We start from the raw sequence: 18,835 nt of genomic DNA on the forward strand, positions 1-18,835 counted from the left end.
GCACTGGGTAACAAGTAAGGTCTTTAGAGTTCATAGTTTCAATAGCCATTACGCTTGCACAAGTCTACCCTAGAAATCAATGTTGCTACACAATACTGTTGGAGTTTTACTAGCAAGAAAGTGCTGACAGTTGACATACTTATTTTATCTATGACCTGAATATGTATTTGTAGAGCTGAACTTTCAAAAAATAAAAGGTGGAAAATAAATTAATAAGAAAAACTAGACAGTTCAGTCTTATGTTTTGCTTACAAAATCAGCTAGATCACAGATCAGAAGATTTAAACGGGAGACGCAACGTTACTATGGCCGCACTGTAAAGGGTCATGCTTTAGCAGGAGTTGTTGAAATACGTAGTAAAACTGAAGTCCAGTCCTACCCGCAGCCAGCAAGTTCTGGTGGCAAGTAATGATTGTTTTCCTTCAGCGCAACAGAATTTTTCTCGTAACAGAAGTGACTGAGTTGGGTAGGCCTTTTATTAAACACTCACAGAACAAAGTACGTAGGAGATAAGGAACAAAAAGTTCTTCTCAAGTTTTACTCCAGCACTTTAACAAGTGTAAATAAAGGGGTAAGGAATTTCTCTCAAGTGTAACTAACCACTGTGCAGTATACAAATGACACTAGTGTAGTGCTTAAGTGAATCACATCTCTACATCATTCACTAACTTTGAATACACATAAGTATGGGCTTCTCACTTTACCTCAACCAGCCTTTTAAGTTTGGGAAAAAAGATCTACATACCTTTTGTTGAATCCCATCTTAATGATTTCTAAAGTGAAAGTCTTGCATCTGAAGAAAGCAAAAGGCGAGCAACCTTTCTGTAGAGTGGTTAACCTGCTCTTAAGGCTAAGGGACGTTTGTCCCCAAACTCTTACTGAGCAGGGAATCCATCAAGGAAGAACTGAGAGCTCGTGAGCAAGTAGGTCAAAATGGACATTTAAGTTTGCTATATCCTTCATCAGGAAGCCAAGTAAATTTTAATCCTCTGGATTTATTCAAGTCATCTTTGGTGGATGTTATTTCTGTACCTTTTCCTCATATCCTGGAATTATTGGCCCTGGAGTTACTTCCACACGGACTCATTTTAAAAGGTTTAAAGTGACATGTAAATCATTGTGTTCCCCTAAACTTCCCAAACTTATGTACAGCGAAGTCTTCATTAATCCATGTCTGTAGCAAGTGTTCCCTAGTGTTGGGGTGCCATTCACGTTCTTAATCCTTTGTAGTACCTATTTTACATCTACTGTGAGACAAAAATAGTTTAACTGATCCTATGTAATCACGACAAGAGATTAATTAAAATGCCAAGATAGGAAACAATTTATTATAGAGAGAAGAAAAATTTCTCATCCAAAATATAGAAATCTGTACAACTTTGCCACAATCAATATACATGAACTGTACAAATTTACACCAGTTCATAATTTACCAAATAAAAGATGACTAACAAAGTTCACAAAATAGATGGTGGTTTGTGGAAAAGACTTTTACCCAATTAAGAACAAGGAAATTACAAACCAGACCTCCACTTTCTAAAAATAAGAAGTTTACTCAGTCTTAGAAAACTACAAGCTAGCAAATGTACAGATAGCTGGCTGGTGCTAACACCACAGTTCAGACAGTGTCTTTATATGGTCTTTTTAAAGCCTGTTGCCATGGCAGATTCTGATCACTTGCTACTTTTGAGGCCAATGTAAAGATTTGACCATTTCCCCAGGTCATACTTACTAGTTTATCTTATGTACATTTATACATATTTGTAAGTGCTAGGTAAAAGTCTGAAAGATAAAATTTCCAGTACTGTTGTGTCCATAACAATAAGTCTTGTTACTGAGCTGCCAAAAATGCTAACAATTAATAAATGTAATAGTGCAAATTTACTCTGCAAGACTTACTGCAGAGACTCGCTTTATAAATACAGATTGGGGTTGAAAGAATTGGTGTAGAAATTAAGTAAGATGTCTTGGAGAAACTGACCCTCCCTAGATCTTCTTCACTCTCTAGCAAGTTGTAATCATTTTGACTCACAGGCTATTAAATCACTGAAAGGTACTGTCCAAACTATGGCACTGTCACTTTAAAGTATACCACTCTAACGTGTGCCAGATCTTCACAGCTGTGACATGGTTTAAATTCCATAATCCATCCCCAGAGGTGCCCACCCAAAGTAAAAACCAAATTTATCCATCCATTTTAAGGTGATCCATCCACAGACTATATCTTAACCTGATACAGTCATCATATTGTAGCTTTTGGAAGGGCTAGTTCTGCCCAAGAGAAGTTCCTCCTTACAGCTTATTCTGCTGTCTACCATTTGCATGTTGGTGTTATTTTGGCTACCTCCTGCTGGTGCAGCTTCGTACAGCACGCAGATCGAGCCATCCTCTCCAATACGATAGGACACTTCATACGGGTCAACCCATAGAGTGAGTTCGCTTGGAAGAAGCTGGAACAGTTCCTGACTGCTCAATCCAATCCGCTGTGCTGCCTGTCCAATGAGAGGATCCATTTTATGGTTGATCCGGATACATCGGTAACCTGATCCCTTGCATGGCTTTTCTGGGAACCAGTGGTGTTTGTAATGTTCTACAAAATAAAAAAATAAAAAAAAAATATTATCCTCCTTAATTCTGTCTTCACAAGGCTGTGCAGCAATCAGTGTTCTCTTGCATAGTTTCACAATTCTAGATGTTGAGATGCTTATTATTTCAGAATCAAGTGACCTGAAAAATCATCGTGGCTTCTATTTTGCTGATGATTTACATGAACACAGGGTCCCTTGGGGACCACGCACGCACAAAGTTATTGTTTCATTCTACCATACATGGAGAACAATGTCTGCCTTAAGAAAGGAGTGAAATGTAACTTCCTAGTATTCATAAAAATAAATGTAACAAAGATCTTACATACAAAGCAGAGAAGTTTGAGGGCTTTGAAACACCACGAACCAAGGTTAAAAAAAAAAAAAAAAGTGCCTTTTCAGCATAATTTTGGAATCACAGCCAGGCTTAGTTCCTCACGTCGTAAGAGTGACTAAAAATAACCAGGGAAGCGGCTGGGCAGCGTTTATTGACTCAAGCTGTATTTCACCAGCACTCTTCCCGGCCAGTTTTCCGGGGCGAGGTACCCACGGCTTCACTTACCTTTGGACTTTTACCCCTCCCGACACCCCAAGCTCGGCGGTACCCGCGGCACAAGGCACCGGCCCCTGCCAGGAGCGCCTGGGACCCGCTCTGGGCGCTACAGAGCCTCGGGGGCAGCCGGGATCCGGGCGCCACCGACCCCAACCGGAGCCTGAGGGCGGCCGCGCGGTGCCTCCAGAAGAGGAACCGGGCCCCGTCCTGCCCCGACGGCTCCTCACGGGGCGAAACCAGCCCCGAGAGCGACCCGGGGGCCCCGCGGCCGGGCTTTGTCTGCGGAGCGGGGCGGATCGGATCTGGGGGGGGGTGGGCTCCGCGCACAGCCCGGGGGGCGCCCGCTGCCCCTCGCTGCCGGGCCGCCCTCCCTCACCTGCCAGCAGCTCCTGCAGGCTCTGGCTGAAGGTCTGCAGCTGCCGCTCGTTCATCAGCCCCTTGGTCCGCAGGAACTTGGAGATGAAGCCCACGGCCGCGGCGATCTCGCGTATCATGCTGGCCCGGGTGTACAGGGCGGGATGCATGGAGGCGGCGGCCGGCGGGGGCGCTCGGTCGGGTCTGGTCAGGACGGGACGGGTCTGGTCGGGACGGGTCGGGTCGGGGCGGCTCAGCTCGGGCCGGGCCGGGCTCGGCTCTAACTGGGCGAGGCGCGGGCGGCGGCGCCCAGCTCACATGGCGGGGGCGGCAGCCTCCGCCTCCTCCTCCTGCGGCACGGCGGCAGCGGCGGCGGCGGCCGCGGCAGCGCTGCCCGCATCTCCTGCAGCGCGGGGCGAAGGGAGCCGCCCGCCGCGCGCCGCCTCTTATAGCCGCCCGCGGCAGGAAGTGGCGTCGGGGAGCCGGGGGCGCGGCGCCGCCAATGGGGCGATCGCACCATTGTGACGGAGCCGGGCGGAGGGAGGGGCAGAGCGGGGAGGGGAGGGGAAGGAGGAGAGGGAGGGAGGGGAAGGGGGGGGTGGGGGTGACGTAATCGGTTGTAAACAAATAGAGCGGGGGCGCGCGGCGCGCGGGGGCGCGCAGGGCACGGCGCCGCGCTGTATCCGGGGAGAGCAGCGACACGTCAGCGGCGCGGCCCGCGGGAGCGCGCCCCGCCGCGGCCCCAGGCGGGCTGTTGCCGGAGAAAGGTGGAAGAAGGAAGAGGGTAAAAGCACCCCCACGAGTGCAAAACCAAAGGGGGGATGAGAACAGCAACGTGTTTTGTGGAAAGCTCGAAGTGCAGCTATTTTATTTTTTTTTTTAATGTGGAAAATTCGCTCTTCCCCTCGGTTATTGCACACCCTGCTCCTACGCGAAGGTGCAAATGCAATACAGCCTGGTGTTTACATGTACGCTGCTTCCAGCCAGAGAGCAGAAACACAGCCACTGGAGGCACATTTAAAAAAAAAAAATCTTTTTAATTATTTTTTTTCAGCAAAAGTAATTTAATAACGAACTACATAAAAATAAATCTGTGAAATAATTTGAATAAAAGGTGAAAATACAGCACTTCGGGTGGTGTGATGTTGGAGGTGTACCTGAGCAGCGCTTCCAGCCTTCTCTCCGCGCTCAGGAGTGATTCTATCCCAGGCACTCAGCCTCAAGGGACTCTGTCTTTGACTCTCTAAGCACAAGGGAGATCTGCAAAATACCTTCAAAAGATAATCTTGGGAGCTTAAGTCCACAGCTTTACTGCATACTAAAAACCTTGGTGTAGTTTCAGAGCGCGGTCTCATCTATTGTTCCGCCACCAACCTCTGAGTATATCTCATTAGCGATCACAGCCTGTCCTGTCCTGTGAGAAGGGAGGAGCTGGCAGGCTGACCCCTTTTCTTGCTGCTCCACAGGTATCAGCCATCCCTTCTTCCCCAGTGCTTCCCCAGCATGTGTAAGAAACAGCCAGAGCAGCCATTTCTGATCAGTGCATAGGTTGGCATTTGCTGTTTCCTTTCAGACCTCAAAGCAGCAGATGACTCTCTTTTACAACAAGGTCAGTCAACCTACAGGAAAATCCCACTTCTCTCATACAAAATTGACCTTACTGTCAGAGCTTCTCAATTACAACAAAATAACTACTGGAAATACGTTACCAACAACAAAATAATAATGAGTGTAACATGCATGTGGCACTTGCCACCTCTGCTTGGATCCAAGCTTCATCTGGGCCAGTTTCTCATCTCCCCTCCTTAGTGCCAACCAGCATCAAACACTCAGAAGGAGTTTTAGGAACTCCAAAGTAGATAAGTGGTCTTATGTAGGAGCACCCTAAAACAGGTTTAACAAGCTCTCCTTAGCTTGCCACAGCTGTTATGGAGAGCAAGACTGTTCAGATCAGATTTGAATCATCATACTTGAATTTTACATGAAGAAAATGGCAGCATGCACCTTGTCCCACACTCTGTGAGAGAGGGAGAAATTTCATTTTTTTCATTTTTATTTTAAACTTTATCAAAGGTCTTCCCTCAAATGTCCTGCAATTCAATAAATTCAGATCATTTTGCTGATCAAGAAGTTCTGATAGTTTTGATTGCTTCCAAACCATTACAGCACCTATAAGGAGGGTCTTGTCTGTGGAAAGGATAAATGACTGTGCACATAGATCCAGTCTGCTAGTGAGGAATGAACTCCCTTGGTGTTCTTACTGCAAAACAGCAAGCAGTTCACATGTAACTTTGAGGCTAAGGCTCGGTGAGATACCTGCCAGCAGGACCTCGTCACTGGCTGTGGGAGGGAGCAAGGCAGAAGGAGCTTCTGATGCAGAGAACTGTCTTGTTTTCCCAGTCTGGCTACGTCAGCCTCAAACTCAGTGCTGCAGGGGGATAGGTAAGGAGCTGCTGCCACTTCCTGACTGTGAAACACTCCCAGAGAGCCTCATCTTTAATGTGTGCAGGCTCTTAGTGATGATGAAGTGTTTGGCATACAGCTCACAGGATCAGGAAAAGCTGACTTTCCTTGATAGGACCTCACTGGAGAATGCCAGAGAAGCCAGTTGTACCTTAGGATGGCTGCTGGTTTGTACCTTAGCTTCCTGCCAGAATGCCAATGTGTTTAAGTGATCTACTATTTTGCTCTGAGCTTCTTTGGCACCTTTGCATTTTGGGGAAGACAAAGTGCTTCTTCTTTTCTCTGGCCAGGTCTCAGCTGTGCACCCCTGTCCTGGCAACTCCAGGCACAGAGGAGAAAGCTTGCCTGGTCAATAGTGCAAGATACCCACTGATACCTTGACAGCAGGGTGCTGAAGAGGAGAAATGTAAACATTTAACAACTGCCTTATTCAGCCCATCTGATACTTTAAATGAAGCAGAGGCCCTAGGGAGAGAAAATAAAGAACAGAGTTTGTGATCATGTAATTAAAGACTGTATCATAATGAATATGCACAGAAGGGTTGAATTAAGGTTGTACTGGCAACCCAGCTTCTGATATTTCCTAACTTTTAAGCAATACAATGCAACCTTTACAACATTTCTTTCATGTTGTTTTGGCAGGCACTGTTTCTCACTATTGGTTTGGAGAGAGCCTAGCGCTTTGTGAGTTCTGTCATCATGGAAACAAGTAATAGAAATACAACTACTTTTATCTGTGCCACACACACACATACACACCCTGTAACTATTGCAACACACTCTTTTCCCAGCTTTTTCTGAAGGAGGCTACTGCATGCTCTTCACGGTAAGTGGGAAGATTCAAGAGTTCAAAGGAGAAGAATGAGAAATGTTTGATTTTTTTAATTTGTTCTGGTCCTAGAGTCTGAATTAATATATACCTGTTTATGAAAATAAATGCACTGCATGTGCAGCATGGAATTTTTTTTTCCTATTTGAGAAAATATTCCTGACAGAATAAGGAAACACAGGAAAGTGTGAGGATGCTATAGGATTTTTTTGTGGTATTTTCTTGAAGTCTTTCAGCACAGAAAAGAATTAGGTCTCTTCTCTTCCCACTCCACTGTGTTTCTAGCTATGATTTTACAGTGTTTAGCGTTGACCTAATAAAGAAGTAACAGCTGAAAAAAAAAAAATGTTGTCTCCAAAAAGCTGTATATGTGCCTTAGCTTGACATAAACTTTCTCTCACCTGTTAGCTGAAGAGTACTGTTTGCAGTACTTATGATATATCATTAATCCATTCTTTTATAGAGTTTATTTTTAGTGTAGGTTGATGTTATGAAAACACCACATTATTTTTGTCATATAGCAAGCATTTGAAAGCTTATAGCAAAACATTGCCTCCTTGTTTTTTGTTTCTGCAGAGAAAAGCTCACCACGGGTTGCATAAAACATTTATTAATGTTTTAGCTCTCTCTAGCCTTTGCTCTGGATACCCAGTCACAGTAATAGAGACACTGAGCTGCTGTTCTAGGAGGCAGCTGAATCCCGGGGTGTCTGTGTGCAGCCCTCTGTGTCCACACTGCTCCCCATAGCTGGGCTTTGAGTTCCCACCTTGTTCTGCAAAGTTTCCAAAGAGACATCTCAGAAAGTCTTTCTCAGAAAGACTTTGGTCACAAGGCTTGTGTTAAAAAGGAGACAGAAACATTTGGGCCACCTCACTGCTGAGTTCACTGGTGCTTAGCTTCCTGTCAAGGGCTATGTTGGGCCTAGGCTGCTTTTGTTGTTTGCTTTTTTTTTTTTTTTTTTCCTTGAAAGCAGGCTGCTCTTCATCTTGTGTTGCCATAAGACATGTCTGGATTCGAGCTTGGGCTCAGGCTCAGAAATATTTTATCAGTGGAGACTGCTGTGAGGAGCCACTGTGCAGCCGGGGACAGGACTCCTCGGCTCTGGTTGCAGGCCTTTCTCTCAACCCAGCCTTACGACATTGAAAGTAACCACAGCGCTGTACTAATTAGTGTTTTATCCTGAAAATGTCTGGGGGTGAAGAAGCCTGTCAGTTGTTCTTCCAGAATGGAGATGTTGTGCTATTGAAAGCTTAAGCTAGACCGGTATGAGTCAGAGAAAGGGCAAAGGTCTTCCCTGTGACCACATGGGGAATCCCCCTTTCCTTCCAACATGCTCACATGTGACACACACACAACTCTATGTTTCTAGGCTGGTTTATCAGGCACCAAATCCCTCAAGACATTTTTCCCACAAAGCAGTCCCATATTTCAGCTAGTGGGCTGAGTCGGCTGAGCCAGAGTCCTGTTCTGCACTGCAGCGATCACCCAACAAGCACCTCCACCACTGCAGGGAGACTGAGAGGGATGGAAAGACCTGGAGGTGCAGGGGGAAGCAGTCAGTGTTGGATGTAATTATTGCACATTCTACAAAACTAATGGCAAGAAAACCAACTTGTGGTGTCTGAAAATGACATACTGCTACATGTATTCTGTACAGAAAAAAAAAAAAAAAAAGCTTGCTTTATTGGAGATAAAGTCTGATTTTAAAAGATACTGCTCACAGATCAAATATTCCTTGTGGTGTGAGTCTTAAGTCACAGAAACCAGAATCCAGCAAGGACAGGTTCAGGAGAAGTGTTTTCCAATTCTATTCCTTTGATTTCAGCAAACAACTTGTGATAGCATGTACATGTAGGAGATAAAAAGCAAAATCAGAAAACAGTAGTATTCTGTTTGTGTTATAAAGAAGATTTTTTTTTTTTCCACATGGGATAATAATAGGTGTGGCAGCAAATGTGGTGCTTGTTTTTAGTAAAGCAATCATTGTTTGGATGCAATAACAACAAAAAAAAATTAAGACAATAGAAGCAGATTATTTGAAAGCTTGTCAATAGAGAGCTCCTCACAACCCAGAGTTATACATAACCATTATTACACATCCATTTTTTCATTTGTATGCACTTATGAATAAAACAGGAGAGACTAATATAGATGAGATAAACAGTCAGAGATTGCAGTCCTGCATGGGAAAGTTATTAACAATAATATTAAGCGAAAGGAGCTTTTAAGAGAATGATTTAACCATTTGTTGCTGTGCTCTGCAATCAAATGATGTCATCTCAAACTCCAGGTTTTTGCCTCTTTTATAGCTTTTCATGTAGCAGCTGGGATGGGAGCCGAAGTAAATAGCTTTATAATTCACTGGTTCCCAGAGCTTTCTCTTCCGTCCTGCAGTATTGCCTCAGGAAGGCCTGAAATTATCCCAAAATCTCCATGTCTGTAGTGGCTGTGTATGGGCTTCTGTGCTGTTGACTGCCCAAACTGGCTGTACCAGTCAGCAAGGGGTTTTCACCCCCCTGGGGTCAGGCAGAGGGAGATCAACAGGGGCAGCCTGCTGGGAGAAGGATATCACAGACATGAAATCATCAGCAGGGACACAATATTACAGCTGGATGAAGCTTATCAGCTACTGTGGTAAAAGCAGCAAAAATCATTATGGATTATAACATGATGTTCTCCATAATGCTTGCCAATAGAATAGGCATCTAAACATCTGATCCATAGAAACACATCTCTGCATATTTTTTAAAAAGGTATCAATTCCAGAATGGAGCTCCATGCTGTGAAGGGTCCACCAGCCTTGCTATGTTAGTCAAATAACATGGATTGAATGATAGTTTTGTAACAGTATTTCCAGTACCTTAGAATTAAAACTAAGATTGTCTGCAGATTTCAATCATAAGCTTCATTAAGATAGTTAAAGATATTAAGAAAACAATATGTTGGTCCTGCTACTGTATTCATATTTCCTTAGTATTTGCAGCTTGTGTACTTCACTTAATGATGTGGTAAAAAAATAGACAGATTTTAAAAAATCCTTAAAGATATCCAAAAAAATAATCTTTCATTCACTTATGTCATAAAAATTGCTTGAGCAGCTTTATTTATGTTTGTGATTTGGAAACCAGATAGATTTCCAAATGGATGGCTCATTTGGACCAGATTTGATGTACAAACCTTCAGCCAATCTGCCTCTCTCAAAGACACCTCAGAATGGCAAAATGTGGAAACCTTGTGATGGCAACAGTGGAGATTTTAGGCCAGGCCTGCACAGACCACAAAGGACATTACCCCCTATTCACTTTAAAGACAGAAGAACCAGTAAATCAGTGACTGTAATATACAGATAGACATACACCTCTATCTCACAAACCCATAGCATTTTCTGACGCAAGCTAGGTAGGAAGTAAAGAGCAAAATGTGAGAGGAGATAAATGTAGCCATATTTTTCCTTCTGCCAAAGCTAGACATGATTTTTTTTTTTTTGGTTGTAAATAGGGTGCTCCTGAAAGTGTTTCATTCAATGCAGGATTTGGCTATAGAGGACAAATGATTTCAGATTAGTCACTTTTGTATTCTTTCATTGTGGTCTGTCATATCTAAATCCTGCATATCAATGCAATGAATACACTGCTGTAAAAACACTTATCAATTTTTTTCATTTTTCCTAGCCAACACTTACCACAACTTATTCTCTCTCTCATTATCATTTGTAGTCATGGCAGTGCTCTTGTTACAGCTTTTTCTTTTCTTTGCAGTGATATTAACTCAAGCATTTTAATCAGTCTCAGACAGAAATTTAGCCTGTGAATTCTCAGGGAAAAATTAATATAATTAGTTCTCTTGGACAGATTTGGCAGTCTGAGAGAACATCGCATTGAGAGTTTGCATATTACCTTGCTTTCAGTACTAATAGATCTTCTGGATATGAGCAGATGGAAAAAAATATTTATTAAAAAAGTCACAGATAACCTCCTCTTATTTAGTTGTGTAACTGTATCTGTATTGTATTCAACTGTATTTATGTATGAAGACCTAAAACACGCTTGTGTGAAAATGTAGTCATTGTTGCCTTTAAATTGATTGTATTATATGTTGCATGCCTAAAATTATTTGCCCAGTCCCCATGCAACACCCTCCACAGAAGCAGTGAACAAACCTTCTTGGCTTAGGAAACCTTACTTTCCTAAAATCACTCCTGTGACTAAACTGCCTGACTTTGATGAATTTATCCATATAATTGCAAATGAACAGGATCAGGATTTTAGGACTCAGGACTTTGCATCTCAGAGCTCACATTGCATGCTTTTTCTTCTTTCTGAGAGATGTGCTAAAAACTGAGGAGCCTTTTTTGTCCTATATTACCTATAAATTGCCAGTTCCTTGGGGAAAAAAAAAAAAAAGGATTTATAATGGTAAAATTTTTACAAACATCTAACTGACTTAATATAAGTCTCAAAACATGCTTTATAACACTAGAGAAGAGGGCAGAAGGTCTAAAATACAAGCACAAGCAGTAGTTTACTTTTAACTAATTGAAAATAAAATGTTTTTTTACCTCTATTGTTAAAAAAAATAATAAAAAAGAAAATTAAAACAAAAATCTTGACAGCAGAGCAGAGCAAAAACATACACCTCAACAAAATCAGGCCATTAGTTCTGATTTAGATTAACCAGATGTCTCAAACAGTCTTGTGATACAAAAAAAAAAAAAAAAAAAAAAAAAAAAAAAAAAGGGGGGGGGGAAGAAAAGCACAGCTTTTTAATTAAAAAAAAAAAAAAAAAGTACATAGTATTTTTGAATCTAATAAAAAAACAGCCTTGTGATCTTTTCCTCTCCTGCTTCCACCATCACCTTCAACAGTGACCATTTCCCCGCCACCCCACCCTCCCTCCGTGTTTGTCTCTGATGTATTTCCAGAGACAGAGGAACAAAAAGCTGCTTGATACCCCTCTTACAATAGAAAGGAGATGCGACTGGCTGTGTGGGAGGAGCCGCTCAATTCTTCCATGTAGTGCTGGTACACATGCTTCGAGCGGCATTAAGTGTTCCTCAGAGCAGGGAACAGAGTGTTCCAGCAGGATCTAACACAGGCAAAGATAGAAAGCCATTTTCTTCACAACTACGCAATGCATTAATACAAGAGCCTGAGCTTGCAGGAGATGAACCTACTGTTTCAGTACTTTTTCCTTTCTTTTATTTTCTGCATCTTAATTTAATTTTGAATTATTTAAGCAGATTTCTTGATCATTTTATATATATATATATATAAATTTAGTTCTTCATGGGAGCCTGATTTACAAATAATTACATGAGAGATACTACAGTTGCATAAGCATCCTTTAAAGTTTTGCATAAAATGTCTTTGCAGCAACAATTGCTTCACCTTGGGTTTTTGTGTCCAATCATTCAGCTAGGAGTCAGTAGAGAGGGAACAAGTGGAAATTCATATGAGATAATGAGAGAAGAGAGACATAAAGCCATGCCCATCTACATGGAACATGAACACCATATGTTCCTTGGTGCACAATGCCATAAGCAGGTGGAGCCCCACCAGCTGTCTCAGCCCCACTCTGGTGCCACGTAATTGCAGCCAGCTCAGGGCCCGAAACTGTGCTGCTTCATACCAAGAAAACAACATGTGCAAGGCCAAGACAGGGAATGTCTGCAGCACATTCCTGTCCTCCGCATAGACATGCCTTCATTGTTTCCACTCAGTTTTGTTACCCTGGAGCTGTAGGGTATTTCCTGCAGAGTCATCTCCTCCCACCAGAGCAGAGGTTCAGTTTCATATGGTATATGTACATATGTAGGCAGTAGGACCATACCAGAGCTGGTGCTGCCAGCACCCAAACACTTCTGTTGTATACTAAATATCAAAGCAAACAAACAAAAACAATAACATAAAATTCCAGGAGAATTGTTCAAAACTACCTTCAAGTGCGGGTACATACCCCCTAGATTTTCTATATACATATCACATTATAAAGAAATGCTCAGGGGTAAGGGATGTCCAGGAGTGATCATAAGATAAATAAGTAAGGATGTTCAGGAATGATCATAAGAAAGCTCCTTCTGTTGCTGTAGTCCTAGAGGAAATGATCTGGCTGTAAGTCATGCAACTTCCTAATTTGTATCAAAGGCAATGTCATTAGTTTATATAAAGATGGCTTAGTAATAACTGATATTTCCTGAAGATTGGTCATCTTTTTCTTTCAAAGATGGTGGAATATACAGTAAGAAATAGTGATTGAAAACTGTATTTTTAATGTACATTTTAAATTGTTAGACTACTGCAGAAATTTGGACACAAAACAATCTTAAAATGATAAACCAAACCTTACTTTTCTGCTTTATTTGTGTGACCTCAATGTTACAGCCAATGACTAAAAGTACAGCAAGGATGAACTTCAATTGATCAAGATTGTAGAGTAATTACAACCCTCAGACTAACACAACAGCTATGAGGGCTCAATATCTGAGAGCTTTGATGGTGTGAAGAATCCCATGTCCTTGGGGTGCAGATAGGAATTTCGCCTGCAGCCAGCTCATGGTTTGTTTGATACACTGTGAATTCAACAACTGTGGATTTCATTTCATTTCATTCTGAATCTAATCATCTCAAATCACTTTGACCACATGTTTGTAAATGCCAGAAACTTGCTATACCTTCGCCACTCCAGCTATAGAGAAGTTACACTGGCCACAGATATGCTGATGCCATCAGTGGAGGTTTTGGAACAAAAACAATAGCAGTTTTACTATTCCTGATAAAAGTAAACACCCTTCTCTATGAAGATGAAGAAATAAAAGATTACCTATAGCAAATATCTTTATGGATGGTCACATAAAAATTCATTAGTGTTGTTCATTAGCTCCAAAAATTGGAGAACAAGCAGATATTTAATCTGTCTGGAGGAAAATTTTGCGTGGACTCCTTTTTGAAGCAAACTAAACAAAGGCAGAGGAATACTTTTGTTTTGTAACTGGCATGAGTCTTCTCCAAATATTTTTATAGTTATAATTTTTAACCTCCTCATGGTTTATATATCAATTGCACCAGCTCCTTGAAAAGGTGATGTTCTTGAAGCATAAGGTCAACTCAATACTGTGCACTAATGTGAACCATTCACTCGTGTATACACTTCCCAAATTCATCAGGCTTTCTTCTGATACCAGAAGAGTTTTGCCATGGAGTTCTGTAGAAAAAGGATAAGAGTTTACATTTTTCACTGTGGTGAGTGGTTTAATAACTTTTCCTTTATAAACTTTAAAGCCAATTTTATTTTTCTTCATGTGACTTCTGACTTGTTGACTGATATTCACAGTTGTTGTTTTTCTCGGTTTTAACTGACAAAGCTTTAAAACATTGGGAAGTAGATGAATTGATAGTAAGAATTGAAGAATTTTGAAAATGCTTTGAGTTAACAGACTTTAAGGTTTACTATTCAATTCGGAACATTCCATTTACACAAGTCCTACTCTGCAAGTGAGATAAATCCATTTCTACCTTAAGTTTCGTATGCACAGGTAGTATTTTGAAGAGAATTAAGGACATCCCTTAGGAAAAATAAAATAAAATAAAAAAGATTAAATTGTAAATGCTCTCCATCTTACAAGGACGCAGAACAGGAAGCAAAGATAATGTATACCTGAAAGTAGTGGAGCATTTCACATTTATTTGGGTATATCATTCATACATTCCAGAGCTCATGAAAAATGAGTAGTTGTTTTTATCTCTACTTAGCATAACCTTTTTTGAAAAGGAAAATCAGCTGATGATTTTTGCCTTATTTGTTTGCAGTGCGGAATGGCTAGTATTCCCACAGAGGTAAATAGAAATTGAAAAACAAACAAACAAACAAAAAACCAACACTAGGGGATTTTAAAAGATGTGTTGGCCTAGACAATAAAGAAGTAAAGAATAGCTCAATTTTTTGAGTGATTGAAGCATTGGCTCTGGCCTAACTAATTCCCCCCCTGTACACTCTCATCAAAATAGAGGCTTTTTTAAAGCATAACCTCAAAAGTTCGAAATGGCTGGTAAGAGCAGCTCTCCCAAGCTATGGCCAAGCCTATGCTGTGGATCAAGGGAAGCAAATTTCCAGAGTGAACATTTGGTGCCGAGGACCTAACAACCACACTATACAGTTTCTGGGGGTTCCCTTCAGGTCACTTCTAGTCTGGTCCCATGGGCTATATGTGTATTAGTGTCTGGAGAGCTCCAGGGTGTGCTTCTGGGTCACTTCTCCCAGTTCAGCTGGTTCAGCTGTAGCCAGTAGCAATCCAGTTCAAGCACTCGGGACCACACTGTGATGGAAATTAAAGCATTGCCAAGCGTTGACAATGAGGAGATTCATTTCCAAAGAGCCCTCTTGAGAAACTCGGTCTCTAGTGCCCATGCACCCCATGATGCACTCTAGTCAGGGACAGATTACAGTCAGTCCACCCAGGGTACCACCACCAGCTTGCAAAAGCTTGCTCCATATGGTACTGGGAGAAATATGATCCCAGGGACCGTGGAGAGTAAGGGCTTGCTGAGAAGGAAGGATAGCATGTGTCTGGCTACTTATGCTCTGTAAGCATGAAGAAAGGTGTTACTGTGGTGTTAGCAATGTGATTACAGTGTGGGGCCCACCATAGAAAGCCCCAGAATCAACAGGTCAGATGGACACTAGTCATCTCAGAATATTTTTGCTGCCTGCTTTATGGCAGCTATACCAAGCAGAGAGCAGGCACAATGGAGGGTCTGTGCTTTTAGTAGCAATCAGGTCCACCTTACAGCTGATAATGTGACTCTAAATATATCAGTGATTAGGGCTACCCTGCACAGATTAAAGTCACAGCTCTATATCTCCCATCTGAGGCACAACAGTTGGCCTGATGACAGGACAAACATGAACTCTATGACCTGTTTTTCCAAACTGTTTTTTAAAGCATGCTTTAAATATACTGGGTCACTGTCTGTGATAGCAGATTGCAACAACTGCAATTCCTTCTCTAAGCATGGCTTCCTTAAACTTCAAAAATTGCACTGGGGTGGAGCAGCCTGCATGATTAAGAGGTCGTCTCATTAATGGTTTCAATGCCCCTAATTGTGTCACATCATTAAAAAAAAAAAACAAAAAAAAAAAAAAACAAAAACAAAACAAACAAAAAACAAAAAAAAAAAAAAAAAACAACCAAAAAACTAAAATTGTTGTAAAAAGCATCAGCATAAGGTTTAAGCAAAAGAAAAACACATATACAAGCATTTCATTTTGTCAGCACTATAGCAATGTATAAAATACCTTTTTTTGACACACCTTTTTATAAAGATGCCTCAGTTATCCATTTTAACACATTTCAGGAACAAGAAGTGATCCTGTGACCCTGAACAAGCCGTTCTAATTGCATGTCTGTCCAGAGCTGAATTTAAGACTCTGCTGCCTTGACAAACAAGACTCCCTTTGCTCTGCCTCAGAAATCCCCAATATAATTATAGAAGATTCATTTCTTTCCATATTTTTCCCTAGGCAATGACCTGCTTTGCTTGTATGGCAAAATCAACCCCGATTCTATCATCCAGAGGATAACAGAGTTGCCTTATCTTTTTCAAATAAATGCAACTGGGAATTGCAAAAAGGAAAAAAAGACCTTATTCCTTTAATTGTTCACCATTTTAGCATGAAGTTACACACAGGGGAGCCTTGAAACTTCTTTCATGTTCTGACCCTTTAATTCAATTAAGGCCCTAAGCTAAAGCAAAGAGCTAGCAAGAGTCAGATACTATTGCTCCTGATAATGTAACTGCCAAAAAAATTAATGGCATATAAACAGTCCAAGTAGCTGTTTTGTTATGAGATTTCCCCTTCTGAAGTAGGTTAGTTTGCCTATTAGATGACAAAATTATATATGAATTCCTTACACACTCCCTTCAACCTTTGATTTAAAGTAGGCCAATGGATTTAGACACTTGAGGTGTAAAGAAGTATTCATATTTCCTAAATGGCCTTCTGTGATCTGAAGAGATCAATGGTATATATTTTACTTGCATTGCCACATTTGGAATCCTAGGGGGGGAAACAAAAGGACAAATAATGGATTGATTTAGATGGAATTTGAGATTACAGCCTAAGGATTTCAAACACATTTTGAAGACTTGTGAGAGGTCATATGAAGAGCCAACCATGTGTTGTGTTTTGCTTTGTTTTGTTTTTCTTTCCCCTATGGTCAAAGTATTGGCTGCTAAATGTGTAACTTTGAAGAAAATGGAACTTAGACTTAAAATCATTAATGTAGTCAAAGGGAAGTATCAGGGGTCTGATCTTGAGCCTTAAATAAATAATTAAACAGAAAACCAGGAAACGGGAAACCAGGGAAAAAAAAGAAAAAAAAAGTTTTACTGAAAAAAACTGACACACTTTCATGTGTTACCAAATAAGGAACTCAAAACATCTATTCTGAACCGGGGGGGGGGGGGAGGTACATAAAGTGAAAAAATACTCAGAAAAATAAGTCTTAAATATCCCCCCTAAATCTGAGGAAAATACTTTAAGTGAATTTCATGATCAAGCAAAAATACTGAAATGCTTGAGAGTGTGTATTTGGGGATCTGCATTTTCCTCAGACATGTTGTTATGGCAGAAGCGTTGATGAGACAAAAGTAACAAAGAAGAGGATCATGGACAATGTTGGCTGTACACAGTCAGAATGGACTGGGCTGGAAAAAGGCATCAAGTTCTCACCTCCTAATAGGAGAAGTCAGGTAGCAGCTGTATCTCAAGTATCTACATACAGATGCTCTCTCACAGCAGGCGTTTTTAAGAGCATAGCTCTCTCTGCCCTTGCTTGAAGCTCTTGAATGCTGCTTTGAACCAAGGTGACCAATAAGTTCTTGGTGAAGAACTGTAAATAGACTTGAAGGCAAAGAGACACTGCCAAGCCTGTTTGCTTGCCATCTTCTCCCAGAAACTCTTGAATCACAGAGTATCTCAAAATAAGGGTGAGGTGAGAAGAAGCTTTCTCCCTGTGCAGTACATGCAAATGCCCAACATCCAATTTTGGAAGGACCTCCTTAGGAAACCAGTGTCTCATGGACTTGGCTCTGGGTCCTGTAGCTTAGACGAGTTTCTCCTACAGGAACAGTTTATAGGGAGTAATCCACCTCTAGTGAAAAAGCTGCCTTTTGGACTTCACTGCTCCTCCTTAGGATGGCCATGTTGACTGACCTCATTAATCTTGTTTTTCATGGTCACTGTACTGTGCAGTTATTCCATTAACATATTGTATTGCCTGAGGCTGCATTAATGTATGCTCTGTTCTATATTTGCCTAATTTATTTAGGCATTTGTAGTGCACTGACCACTGTAGGGTGTCTCTCTCTATGGGCAAATGAGAAGAGCATATGGCATGGAACTCCAAGCTATTGACTGTGCTCCTGGGAAGCCTCATAAAAAGGCACAGATACTCTGATGCAGTGGCTTTACACATCTCTGCTGTGGAAAAAAATAAATCTACATAAGGAGCACTTTATATACTTTTATGCCTATGCATAGTGTGCAGTGAAGGAAGGGAAGGGAGAATGTGCCTACAGCCTGTAACAGATTTTTAACCCCCTGACAAATCTGGGATCCAACTTAAAGAGTAGATTTTGCAGAGCTTAGTAGCAGATCACATATGGCATTGCAAGGGCCAACACATAATTCAGACATTCTATTTTCTGTCATTTTTCGAGGCAACAATAGAACTGGATAGAATCAGCAAAGTGAAAAAAAATGACAAGGCGTTAATAAAAATAGGACTTCTTTCCATGAGTTCATCTCTCCAGCATTTAACATATATGCATACATTTCCTTGCTTGGAAATAAAGGTCATCATTCTTTTTTTCTTTTTGCTCACCAAATGTATACATGACCTTTTTCTTTAGGAATGCAAAAAAGCACAAGATAAATGACATGAGAATACTTTTTTTTTTTTTTTTTTAAGTTTACTAAACTCAGGCTTAAAAGACAGCACAAGTTGTGAATCAAATATAAATTAATGTGTTTTGCAATAATACATACGCATCA

General features: G+C 41.2%; 2 protein-coding genes across 2 annotated transcripts in view; both read right to left on the reverse strand.

The window, feature by feature from the left end:
- EEA1 (early endosome antigen 1) overlaps nucleotides 1–18,835 on the reverse strand; it is a 406,236-nt gene that overhangs the window by 94,243 nt on the left and 293,158 nt on the right. The gene's annotated exons all lie outside the window — the stretch shown is intronic.
- BTG1 (BTG anti-proliferation factor 1) lies at nucleotides 1,301–3,911 on the reverse strand. Its single transcript, XM_084506560.1, has 2 exons — nucleotides 3,515–3,911; nucleotides 1,301–2,590 (listed from the first exon to the last, which is right to left on the reverse strand). Exons 1-2 carry the CDS (start codon nucleotides 3,660–3,662, stop codon nucleotides 2,226–2,228), a joined length of 513 nt encoding a protein of 170 aa, XP_084362686.1. The 5' UTR covers nucleotides 3,663–3,911; the 3' UTR covers nucleotides 1,301–2,225.

This window comes from Aythya ferina, assembly GCF_964211825.1.
Source record: "Aythya ferina genome assembly, chromosome: 1".
In the NCBI taxonomy this organism is placed as follows: Eukaryota; Metazoa; Chordata; class Aves; order Anseriformes; family Anatidae; genus Aythya; species Aythya ferina.

What these genes read in the sequence shown, in the direction of transcription:
- BTG1 (XM_084506560.1), bottom strand. Translation starts at nt 3,662, where the DNA reads ATGCATCCCGCCCTGTACACCCGGGCCAGCATGATACGCGAGATCGCC. An exon ending in CCTGCAGGAGCTGCTGGCAG is followed by an intron (nt 2,591 to 3,514) that starts GTGAGGGAGGGC and finishes TTTATTTTGTAG; the next exon opens with AACATTACAAACACCACTGG.